Raw genomic sequence first — 12,755 nt, forward strand, 5'->3', positions numbered from 1 at the left:
GGAGGACCTGGGGGCTTGTGTTTCCTTCCTGTTGAGTAGCCTTGAAGCTCCTGGTCTTGGTGTGGCTCCAGTGCCCTTTCACAGTCCCAGTTCTCTGCTTGGAGGTTCCCTTGTGGCAATGAAGAGAGGCCCAGTGTAAGCACCTGGTTTGAAGCAGGACCTGGTTTGCCCAGCTCCTGTGTCACTGCTGCTGATCAGTGCACAGGTAGTGTGGGCACCCGGGGACCAGGAAGCACCAAGCAGACTTGGGTGCTGCAGGGCAGGTGGATGTGTCCCCAGAGGAGCCTGCAGTGGGCAGGGGGAGCACTGGGGCAAGAGCTCCAGGGAACACTGATGGCCACATATCCAGGGAGGGGCTGTGCCTGGGCAGGTGGGGGCTTAAAAGGGAGTCAGGGCCCACAACACAGCCCCATCATTGCAGGGACGTGGAGCTGGTGGGATCACACCATGGCCTGGGTCCCTCTCCTCCTCGCGGTGCTCGCCAACACCTCAGGTGCCATGGCCAGACTTGCTGTGCTTGGATGGGGCCTTTAGGCACAGGGGTCCTGTCCCTCTGCCCAGGGAGGACTGTGCTCCTGGGGCTTTGACTGACCCCTGTCTTCTCTTCTCTCTCCTCTCCCTTTTCAGGTTCCCTGGTCCAGGCAGCGCTGACTCAGTCACCTCCGATGTCGGTCAAAGTGGGAGACACCGTCAAGATCACCTGCTCTGGGAGTAGCAGCAGCTGGGGTTATGCTGCCTGACACTACCTGGCACTGCCCCTGTCACTGTGATCTATCGCAACAGCAACAGACCCTCAGACATCCCTTCACGATTCTCCGGATCCGAGTCCGACTCCACGGGCACATTAACCATCACTGGGGTCCAAACCGAGGACGAGGCTGTCTATTTCTGTGGTGGCACAGACAGCAGCAGTGGCAGCAGCTATGGTGTGTTTTGACAACAAGCACCAGGAAGTGAGGCAGACTCCAAAATGAGAGGAAAGATTTTAACCCCTGTCCCTCCTTTCTGAATGTGGGGCTGAGGCAGGTTCCTGTCCCTTCTGCACAGCCACAACAGGGAATGTTGTTTCTTTCTTGTCCCAGAGAATGGGAGATCACATGGTGGCTGGGGACCATTGTCCTGGTCCCTATAAAACTCATGGTGTAGTTGTGTTCCTCACCCCACTGTGTCTTGCTACTGATGACCATGTCCTCCTGCTTCTGCCAGGGCTCTCTCTGTGCTGGGATGCGTTGGGCTGGGCTCTGCTCCACAGTTTCCCTGTAACCATGTCCGTGTGTGTTCTCCTCTGACTGTGGCATTCCATGTAACCTTGTCCAGGCAGTTCTATACTCTTTGAAACTGTGTGACCTTCCCTTTCCTCCCCTCTCTGCTCTCCCTTTCCACGTTCCCTGATCCAGGCAGCATCGCTGACTCAGCCGTCCTTATTGTCTCACAGCGTGGAGAAACTGTCAAGATCACCTGCTCTGGGGGTAGCATCAACTATTATGGCTGGTACCAGCAGAAGGTCCCTGACAGTGGCCCTGTCACTGTGATCTACAACAACAACCAGAGACCCTCAGGCATCCCTTCATGACACTCTGGCTCCTTGGGCACATTAACCATCACTGGGGTCCAAGCTGAGGATGAGGCTGTCTGTTTCTGTGGTGGCTGGGACAGCAGTGCTGATCAGGATGAAGGCATCCTGCAGGACAGTTGTTGACTGTGGGTTCTGTGGGATGCTGTTTTTGAGGGATGACTAAAGTTTGAGGACCACAGCTTCCAGGAGTGGTTTTGCAGGTTGGTAGTGCTCCAGAGGCCCTTGGCTATAGGGATACCTGGTGGGAACAACACACTGTAGTGATATCTGGACACTTGGCCATCACTGTGTCAGGAGTGACCCACCATAAATCTGGCAGTTTGTCTCAGCAGGTGAAGTGGGGTGTGAGATCTGTCTGGTGAGGGAGCTGGATGGGAGATGGGGAGAGAGAGGCCAGTAGGATCCTCCCTTGAATGCAGGGTCTGAATTGCATGAAAAAGCCATGACCCAGGAAGGTGGGGGCTTAAAAGCTAGAGAGAGTCCATGGCACAGCCCTGTCATTTTGGGGAGGCAGAGATGGAGAGATGGAAGCATGGCCTTGGCCCTTCTCCTCCTTGCAGTGCTTGCCCACAGCTCAGGTACCATGGCCAGATCAGCTGCACCTGGATGCAGCTTTTGGACACAGGGGCCCTATCCTGCTGCCAAAGTAGGATTTATTCCTGGGGTTCTGACTGATCCCACTCTTCTCCCTTCTCTCCTCTCCCTCTCCAGGTTCCCTGATCCAGGCAGCATCGCTGACTCAGCCGTCCTTATTGTCTCACAGAGTGAAGAAACTGTCAAGATCACCTGTTCTGGGGGTAGCAACAACTATTATGGCTGGTACCAGCAGAAGGTCCCTGGCAGTGCCCCTGTCACTGTGATCTACGCTAATAGCTACAGACCCTCGAACATCCCTTCGCGATTCTCCGGATCCCAGTCCGGCTCCACGGCCACATTAACCATCACTGGGGTCCAAGCCGAGGACGAGGCTGTCTATTTCTGTGGTAGCTGGGACAGCAGCAGTGGTGGCTACGGTGTGTGGTGCCAACAGGTAACAGAAAGCGAGACAGACTCCAAAACCAGAGGAAAGATTTCAGCCCTTCTCCCTCCTTGCTGGCTGTGGAGCTGAAGAATGTCCCTGTCCCCTCTGCACAGCCATGGCTGGGAACATCCTCCTTTTCGTGTCCCACAGAATTGCAGGTTCTCTTGATCCCCCCATGTCTGGAGAGCATTTCTTTGCCACAATAAAGATCACAATGTAGCCTTGTCCCTCACCCTACTCTGTCCTACTACTGATGACCATGTCCTCCTGCGGCTGCCTGAGCTGCCTCCGTGCAGGGATGTGTTGGAGTGGGCTCTGCTCCACAAATGTGCCTGTGACCATGTCCAGGTCCATTCTCTTCTGACTGTGGCATTCCCCATCCCTCTGCCTGGGGACGGCTGTTCTCCCAGGGCACTGGCTCAACCCCTCACCCTTCTCCCCTTTTTCTTCTCCCTCTCCAAGTTCCCTGGTCCAGGCAGCATCACTGAGTCAGCCATCCTCAGCCTCAGCCAACCTGGGGAGACACTGTCAGGATCAGCTGCTCTGGAAGTAGCAGCAACTATGGCTGGTACCAGCAGAAGGTCCCTGGCAGTGCCCCTGTCACTGTGATCTACTGGAATGATGGGAGACCCTCAGCCTTCATGATCTCCAGTGCTGTGACTGGTTCCACAGGATCACTGGAGTCCAAGCCAAGAACAAGGCTGTCTATTAGTGTGGCAGCCACAAAAGCAGCAGTGGCTGATGTCATGGTGACACTGAGCCACAGGCAAGTGAAATCTCAAGCATCAAAGAGGCTGATTTTGTCTCCTCCTTCCATTCAGCCAGGCAGGCTCCAGACCACCTCTCCAGCTTTGGGGATTTTCCTTTCCTTTCCTTTCCTGATGCCCTTCCCTGTGTGTTCCATGTCTCAGGGCTGTGACTGTGATGAGACATTAGAGCTGGTTTCCTAGAGAAATTGTGGATGCCCTATCCCTGAAAGTATTCAAGGCAGGTTTGGTTGAGGCTTTGCACAGCCTGGTCTAGTGGAAGGTGTCCCTGCCCATGGGAGGGGGTTAGAACTAGATGGTCTTGAAGGTCCCTTTCATCCCAAACCATTCTATGATTCTATGACTATGTTCCCAGTGACTGGGCCCTGGTGCTGCAGAAGCCCTGTCTGGGCTCATCCCCACTGCCCAATATCCATGTGAGGGGCAGAGGAGCACTGAGACAGTGTTAGAGCTGGAGCCTGAGGAGCTGGCTAAGAAAACCTTTGCCACATTTCTGCTGCCCCAGCCTGAATCCAGCCTGGGGCCCTGTGGCATTGCAGCTACCCTGGGTGCTCAGGACTGGGTGTGTGGGTGTTTGTCAGCCCATGGGAGCCTCAGGCACTGGAGCTGGGCATGGAGGCCTTCTGCCTCGACCTGTGGCTCTCACATGGCTCTGGCTTAGCTTTCCCCAGTGTCCATGTCTCTGGGGCAAGCCACCTGGGTCTGCTCTGCGAGTAGCAGCAATGCTTATGGCTGGTACCAGCAGAAGGTCCCTGGCAGTGCCCCTGTCACTGTGATCAGTGACACTGTAACACCAACAGACCCTCGCACATCTCTGTGATTCTTGGGATCCACACCCAGCTCCACGGGCACATTAACCATCACTGGGGTCCAAGCCGAGGACCAGGCTGTCTGTTTCTGTGGTGGTGAGGACAGCAGCAGTGATTCCACAGTCACATGGAGCAATGGGGAAGTGAGGTAAGAACCTCTTGCCATTGCAGACCTCAGTCAGGAGTCTCTGTTGTGCCCATTTGATGGTGGGGCAGGTCCCCATCATGGCCCTGCCCTTGCTGCCCTGTGCTGAAGGTGGCTGTGCCTCACGTCCCAGCTTGGATGGGACAGGAAGCATCACAGTGGAGGTGGAATTTCCCATGGGTGCAGCCACTCTTGGTCTGGGCTGGAGCTACCAATGACACCCGTGATCTCTGTGCCCTGAGTCAGAGCAGGAGCTGCCCCAGCTCTGGCTGCCTCTACCGAGCACCCACCCATTGGGCTTGTGACCAGCTCAGGGACAGGGAGGCATTGCTGGATGACTGTGCTTCTGGGGCTTTGACTGACTCCTGTCTTTTCTTCTCTCTCCTCTCCCTTTTCAGGTTCCCTGGTCCAGGCAGCACTGACTCAGTCGCCTCCGATGTCAGCCAAAGTGGGAGACACCGTCAAGATCACCTGCTCTGGTAGTAGTGGCAACTATGGCTGGTTCCAGCAGAAGGTCCTGGCAGTGGCCCTGTCACTGTGATCTACTACAATGATCAGAGACCCTCGAACATCCCTTCGCGATTCTCCGGCTCCTGGGGGATGTTTGCCATCACTGGGGTCCAAGCCGAGGATGCAGCTGTCTATTTCTGTGGTGGCTGGGACAGCAGTGGTACTGCTGGCACAGTGTTACAAAGCAATGGGGAAGAGATACAAAAACTTTCTTGCTCTTAGAGCCCCAGGACTGTTCACATCCCCTGACATTTGAGGAATTTATGACTGCCCAGTAGCCCTGTTGTGCCCCATAGTGTCCCATCTGTGTACCCACAGATAGAGTTGTCCCATCACTGTTCCCCTGCACGTGGAGAGCTGTGCTCCTGGAACACTGGTTAACACCACTCTTCTGCCCTTTCTCCTCTCCAGGTTCCCTGGTCCTGGCAGCGTTGTATAATCTCTCCTTGGTGTCAGCCATCCTGAGACAAACCATTGAGATCAACTGCTCCCGAGGTGATGGCAGCGTTGTATAATCTCTCCTTGGTGTCAGCCATCCTGAGACAAACCATTGAGATCAACTGCTCCCGAGGTGATGGCAGCTATGGCTGGTTCTACCAGACGGTTCCTGGCAGTGCCCCGTCACTGTGACCTGCTCTGATGACATGAGATCCTCAGACATCCCTTTGTGCTTGTCCACATCCAGCTCCATGAGCACCTGAACCATCACTGGGGTCCAAGCTAAGAAGGGGCTGTCTGTTACTGTGCTAACTACAAAAGCAGCAGCAGTAGTGTTACCACAGTCACTTGGAGAAACGGGGAAGTTTTAAAAGGGCCTCCCGCCATGGCAGGGGCCAGTTAGGAGTCTCTGCTGTTCCCTCTTCATGGCAGGGCAGGTCCCTGGCATGACTCTGCCCTTTTTGCCCTGTGCTAATGAGGCTGTGCCTGGTGTCCCAGCTCCATCCCAGGCAGCTCTGGCTGCCTCTGCCAAGCACCAGCCCGTTGGGCTCGTGACCAGCTCGCAGGGAGGCATTGCTGGACCCTGGGGATTGATGCTGGACCTCTCACATTGTTCTGGGAAGAGCAAAGATCAAGGTGGGAGATGCTGTGAAGATCACCTGCTCTGGGGGTAGCAGCAACTGGTATGGTTGGTACCAGCAGAAGGTCCCTGGCAGTGGCCCTGTCACTGTGATCTGGGATAACACCAACAGACCCTCGAACATCCCTTCGCGATTCTCCGGATCCATATCCGGCAACACGGGCACATTAACCATCACTGGGGTCCAAGCCGAGGACGAGGCTGTCTATCTCTGTGGTGGTAAGGACAGCAGCAGTGATGCTGCCACAGGGACATGGAGCAATGGAGAAGTGATACAAAACCCACTTGGCTTAGCTGTCTGTTACAGCCCCAGGTCTGTGCCCATCCCCTGGCATTTGAGGAAGTTATGACCTCCCAGCAGCTCTGTCGTGGCCCAGCGTGTCCAATCTGTATGCCTGCAGGCAGAATTATCCCATCACTGTTCCCCTGCCCGCAGAGGGCTGTGTGCTCCAGGATCAGGGGCTGACAGTCCTTTTCTCCCATCTCTCCTCTTCAGGTTGCTCGGTCCAGGCAGTGTTGTGTCATCTCTCCTTGGTGTCAGCGATCCTGGCACAAACTTTTCAGGTCATGTGTTCCAGGGTTGACTGGTACCATGGCTGGTCCCAGGAGAAGGTTCCTGGCAATGCCTTCATCTGTCACTGTGAACTATGAGAACACCCAGGGACCTTCGGACGTCCCTTTGCCATTCGCTGCATCCACATCGGGCTCCGTAAGCACCTGAACCATCACTGGGGTCCAAGCTAAGGAAGGGGCTGTCTGTTACTGTGCTAACTACAAAAGCAGCAGCAACAGTGTTACCACAGTCACTTGGAGAAACGGGAAGTTTTAAAAGGGCCTCCCGCCATGGCAGGGGCCAGTTAGGAGTCTCTGCTGTCCCCTTTTCATGGCAGGGCAGGTCCCTGGCATGACTCCACCCTTTTTGCCCTGTGCTAATGAGGCTGTGCCTGGTGTCCCAGCTCCATCCAGTAGAGCCCTTCCCTTGCTATTTGTGGAAAAGAGTACATGGGAAAGAACTGAATAACCTATTTCAGGTGGAAGAGCCCTTCAGTGATTACATTGTCCAACTGCCTGGACACTGCAGGGCTGCCAAAATGAAGGACATTGTCAACACACGCAGGCTGGGGATGTCATCCAACTCTCTAGGAAGCCTGTGGAGTGTTTGGCCACAGCCTCAACAAAGAAATGCTGCCATGACCTTTCAGCAACCCTGTCTCCACCATGGCCCTGCCCTTACTGCCCTGTGCTGCAGGTGGCTGTGCCCAGTGTCCCAGCTCAGACAGCCCTTACAGCCCCAGGTCTGTGTCCATTCCCTGTCGTTTTTGCAGGGCATCTGAAGTGCTTGGGAACAGACTAATCTCCATGGCCACATTCCTCATGGCTGGGGTCCAAGCCAAAGAGGAGATGGAGGAGGAGGAGAAGGAGGAGGAGGCTGTCTCTCAGTGTTCTGGCTGGCACACCAGTGCTGATCAGGGTCATGGCAACTCCCACCTATGGAGAAAGAGAGACACAAGCCCACCATTGCCCCAGGGTCCCTCAGGCGCTGCTGCTGCTGCTACAGCTTGAGCACAGTGCAGGAGCAGCACGTGTGCCTGTGAGGAGGTTCCTGCTGCGGGACACGTGCTCTGCTCCAGCAGGTCCCCTCTGTGCTGCCTGCAGGGACACAGCCCTGTTGCCCTGCCCTGGCCATGCCAGCCGAGATCCCAATGCTCCAGGCATTCTGGAGCCAGCATAGTCAGGACAGGGAGGGTCCTGGGGGAGGTAGAAATTTCCGGGGATGCAGCCACTCCTGGTCTGGGCTGGGGCTACCAACGACACCCATGATCCCTGTGCCCAGAGTCGGAGCAGGGCTGGCCAGGGGTTGCCCCAGCTCTGGTTGCCTCTGCTGAGCACCAGCCCATTGGGCTTGTGACCAGCTCAAGGAGAAGGGAGGCATTGCTGGACCGAGGGGACTGGTGCTGGACTGCTCCCACTGTTCTGGGGAGGGGATGCATGGGAAGAGCAAAGATCTGGAGTGGTGGATCTGGGTTGGCAGGAGAGGAGTGTGGGAGCCAGGGCAGAAAAGCCAGAGAGAAAGGGAGTATCTTATGGCCCTGGGACACACATGGGAGGCAAAAATGTCAAAAGTGGGAGTGCTGGGGATTCACATTGTCCCAGAGGCATCACTGGGTGGCCACCTGTGGTGGCTTCTGTCCCCCTCTGTCTTCAGTGTCCATCTCTCCCTCACCCTTCGGCCTTTGGTCCTGCAGGCACTCAGCCTGAACTGGGAATGAGGGGTCTGTGGGGGTGAATTTTGGCTTGGAGCTGGGAGGTGTCTCCGCTATGTGTCCAGGGACAAGCTCTGCTGCACCTGTGGTGGTGGGGCTGTGCGTGGAGCAGAGAGGGAGGTGACGAGAGAAGCGCGGGAAGGATCCGGCCGTGAGCGCGGGGTCAGATTTGCATGGAGGGGCTGTGTCCTGGTGGGGCGGGGGCTTAAAAGGGAGTCAGGGTCCGCGGCACAGCCCCATCATTGCAGGGACGTGGAGCTGGTGGGATCACACCATGGCCTGGGTCCCTCTCCTCCTCGTGGTGCTCGCCCACACCTCAGGTGCCATGGGTGGACTCACTGTGCCTGGATGGGACTTTGGGCACAGGGGTCCCATCTCTCTGCCCAGGGACGACTGTGCTCCTGGGGCTTTGACTGACCCCTGTCTTTTCTTCTCTCTCCTCTCCCTTTTCAGGTTCCCTGGTCCAGGCAGCGCTGACTCAGTCACCTCCCATGTCGGTCAAAGTGGGAGACACCGTCAAGATCACCTGCTCTGGGAGTAGCTACAGCTATGGCTGGTACCAGCAGAAGGTCCCTGGCAGTGCCCCTGTCACTGTGATCTATGTTAATAGCAACAGACCCTCGAACATCCCTTCGCGATTCTCCGGATCCAAGTCCGGCTCCACGGGCACATTAACCATCACTGGGGTCCAAGCCGAGGACGAGGCTGTCTATTTCTGTGGTAGCTACGACAGCAGCAGTAGTGCTGGTATATTTGGGGCCGGGACCATGTTGACCGTCAAAGGCGATGGTGAGTTGCCGATTTCTTCTCGGTCTTTCCTTCCCCAGTGCGAAATTGTGACATTTTGTCGATTTTTGGTGATTTGGGTTTTTTTTCTCGGACTTGGGGCTGGGCTGGGGGTCTGTCGCCCATTTGGGGACGGGCACGAAGTGCAGCGTTTTGGGCTGGGTCTTGTCCCTGTGGACTCTGAGCCATGAAGGACTGGGGGGTATTTTCCGACATGAAAGATCTTAAAATTCAACCAGGAAATATGTCTGAGGTCTCAGGAAGAGGAAAACTTAGGTTTCAGGCTGACAAATTTCTTTAACAAAGACAAAAATTGCCTTTTTTCGAGACCTAAACCTAAGTCCTCAACTCTTAGTCCTGAGGACTAAGTCTGTCACCACCGGTGAGAGAAAGGGGCTCCTCAGTGGGGTCCTGTGGCCGAGGGTGCAGGGGCTGTGAAAGAACAGCCGTGAACAGCTCGTCCCTGGGCTCTTAAATAAAAACTTTCAGAGGTATCCCAAAGAACCCATTGTCCAGGTAAGTCACGTCAAAAATGGGGATTAATGCTCTGAAAATGCTGCCGGGAATGTAATTTGTCTGCCTTGTCTGTAATTTTAAAAAGAATGTGATCAAAAATCCCAATTTGAACTAAATTACTGGGGACTAAGATCAAAAAAACTGTTCTTTGACCATTTTTATGCAGAAATTTTTTAATGGTGAAGTCATCCTGGTTTTTGAATAGAGATAGAAATAGAGAGAGATAGAAATAAAATGAGAGAGAGATAGAGACACTGTGCATTGGAGGAGGCAGCAGAACCACCTCAGAAAGACCAAACGTCTTTTCTCCATTTTTTTTTTGTAATTTTTACTTGTGCTTTTTCTGAGACATCTGAAATTGTCTGAAAGCAGAACTGCACAGAAAACAGAGTTGTTTTTCTGTGAAATTTGATTTTTTTTTTTTTTTAAACAAGTGGTCTTGCAAAAGGAAAGAAATAGGTTTGTGACAAATAACTAGAGATTTAGCTATGCATATTATAAATAAAAATATATAATATAATGTATATTGCATATAGGAAATGCATAAATGCATAAATGTTTGTTATATGCATTTTATAGAATTATACATATATTCATACAATGATATGTACTACATATGTAAGTATATTGTATACTTTATAGATGTTATCATTAATATATGTATATTATGTGTATTAGTTGTATATATCTGTAATATGTACAATGTATATGGACATATATGTAGAGATGGTGTATATAAAACATATATACAAGTCTATATGGGATGTATGTGTGCGTGTACATGCATTACACACATATATATGCACATATTTTACAGGTAAAAATTTAATAAATAAATTATAAATAATAAATAAATAAATAAACAAATAAATAAATAAATAAATATCTGGATGGATTTCCAAACTATAAATACATTGAAGTTATAAGTGGTAAGCTCTTGGCTGTGGGGGAAGCAGGGAGTTTGTGGGTAGTGCCAGCTGGACAGGCAGGGTCTGGGTGGGGCACAGGGCCCTCTCTGACCCACACCTCTCTCTTCCCTCACAGGCCACGTCGACACCGCTCCCACCATCCACCTCTTCCCGCCGCCCTCCGAGCAGATCTTGAAGGAGAACAAAGCCATTCTGGTGTGCCTAATTGAGGACTTCTACCCCAGCTCTGTGGAAGTGGAATGGGTGGCTGATGGCACCACCATCACAAACAACGTGCAGACCAGTCAGTCCGTGCAGCAGAACGACAGCAAGTACATGGCCAGCAGCTACCTGACACTGGATGCCAGCCAGTGGCAAAGTTACAACTCAGTCTCCTGCAAGGTCAAGCACGAGGCTGGCAATGTGGAGAAGACAGTGAACAGATCCGAGTGCCCCTAAGCCCACTGGGACCTCCTCGCACCCACCGGCCCTTTGCTGGCTCCCTCCCTCCTCCCCACTTCTGGGGACAGCGGCTCCCCCCAGCCACACACCTCGCTCCCCACATCCCCCTGTCCCCTGCACCTATTTCCCCACTACAAGTGTCAGACAAATAAAAACCGACACTGAACTAGTGCTGGCTCAGCATCCCTGTCTCTGTGTCCTTCCAACGCGCCCGCTCCCCACACACGGGCTGGTGTCAGCCCAGTGCCACCAGGCAGTGGGTGGGATGGGAACACACACAGGTGTACACACACACACAGTTATACTGGGGGGCTCTGTGCAGCTTCTGCTCAACCCTGGGGACCCCAATGAACCCCCCTGGCACGGTCAAGACCAGGGGATGAGCAGCCTGGGGCACAGCCTGCTCTAAACCCCCATGCCATCATCAAGCACATGTCGCTGGCTGTGCCATCCTTGTCCCTGTGCCACAGCAGCATGGGCTCCTGCATGCCATGTGCCCTGTCTCCAGCCCAGCCCTGCAGAAGTTTCCCTGTGGCCCTGCAGCACATGGAGGGGCTGATGGCCATGCTTATGCTGAGAGTGCCAGTGCTCTGCTGCTGTCACCCCATCAGAGCAGGCAGGAGCCACCCCAGGGACAGGGGGTGGGAGTGCCCAGTCACACTGTGTACAGTTCTCACCAGCCTCTTGGGAAAGGGGCAATGGGCCAACCACATCCTCCTCCCCAAGCTGTGCCAGTGGGATGCCTCACCCCAACAGGTTTTGGGTTGGCACATGTCCCTGCAGGTGCCATCTGAGGAGACAGAGTCATAGAACAGTAAAATAGTTTGAGTTGGAAGGGACCTTAAAAAATCATCCGGTCCAACTCCCTGGAATGAGCAGGGACATCTTCAAACAGATCAGGTTGCTCAGGGCCCCTTCCAGCCTGACCTTGAATGTTTCCCGGGATGGGACATCCACAGCTTCCCTGCACAATCTCTGCCAGCACCTTACCACTCTCACAGTAAGTTATCTGGCCTAAATCAACCCTTCTTTAATTAAGAAACATTACCCCTTGTCCTGTTGCATGGGAACCTGATAAAAAGTCTCTTCCCATCTTTCATATAAGCCCCCTTCAAGTACTGAAAGGCTGCTAAAAACTCTTCCTGCAGCCTTCTCTCTCCAGGCTGAACAACTCCAACTCTCTCAGCCTTTCCTCAGAGCACAAGTGCTCCAGCACTCTTGAGGTCTTTGTGGCCTCCTCTGGACAGGCCCAAACAGGTCCCTGTCCTTTTGATGTTGGGGCCTCCAGAGCTGGATGCAGTGCTCCAGGTGGGGTCTCACCAAAGCGATGTACAGGGACACAATCCCCCTCCTCGACCTGCTGCCCACACTGCTTTTGGTGCAGCCCAGGGCACCGTTGGCTTTCTGAGCTGCAGGTGCACATGGCCAGGTCATGCCCAGCTTTTATTCACCAAGAGCCCCAAATCCTTTTCAGGCTGCTGTCAATTCTCTCATCCCCCAACTTGTATTGATACTGGAGCATAGGAAGGATGTCTGGAGCCGGGTCATGGAGACTGAGGAGCAGCAAGGAGCAGAGGTCAGCCCCACTTGGGGCAGACCCCAAGCCCATCCTAGGGACTTGGACACTCACAAGCCCCATGTCTCCTCCCTGCATCCTGCTGGCAATCACCTGCCCTGGGCAGGCCAGGAGCCAGCCAACACCATCCCTGTGGGATGGGCACTCCCCACGCTGGGCTCTCTTGGGGCAGCAACACCAAACCTGCCAGGAAAGCAAATTGAAGAGGAACTTGGAGGGGAATTGAGTTTCTTTCATCCATCTCTTGTTCCCATGGACATACCAGGTTGGGCAGTGATGGCCTAAACAAAACAGTGGTCCTGCTGCTGGCAAAAGGAGCCTCATGTCTCCCAGTGCT

The 12,755-nt window shown here is 53.9% G+C and overlaps 1 protein-coding gene across 1 annotated transcript; it reads left to right on the top strand.

Annotated features, from left to right (window-relative positions):
• Window positions 1-434: 434 nt before the first annotated feature.
• Window positions 435-11,025, top strand: LOC113984310. Its single transcript, XM_039384153.1, is given in 14 exon segments — window positions 435-493; window positions 628-735; window positions 738-926; window positions 1,398-1,559; window positions 1,996-2,154; window positions 2,288-2,332; window positions 2,335-2,606; window positions 3,060-3,165; window positions 4,717-4,797; window positions 5,240-5,323; window positions 5,892-6,125; window positions 8,383-8,490; window positions 8,624-8,959; window positions 10,517-11,025. Coding segments are annotated over 14 exon segments (2,253 nt in total). The 5' UTR covers window positions 435-447; the 3' UTR covers window positions 10,840-11,025.
• The last annotated feature ends 1,730 nt before the right edge of the window (window positions 11,026-12,755 follow it).

This window comes from Pipra filicauda, unplaced genomic scaffold, assembly GCF_003945595.2.
Source record: "Pipra filicauda isolate LSUMZ 115617 unplaced genomic scaffold, ASM394559v2 scaffold33_size4404698_pilon, whole genome shotgun sequence".
In the NCBI taxonomy this organism is placed as follows: domain Eukaryota; kingdom Metazoa; phylum Chordata; class Aves; order Passeriformes; family Pipridae; genus Pipra; species Pipra filicauda.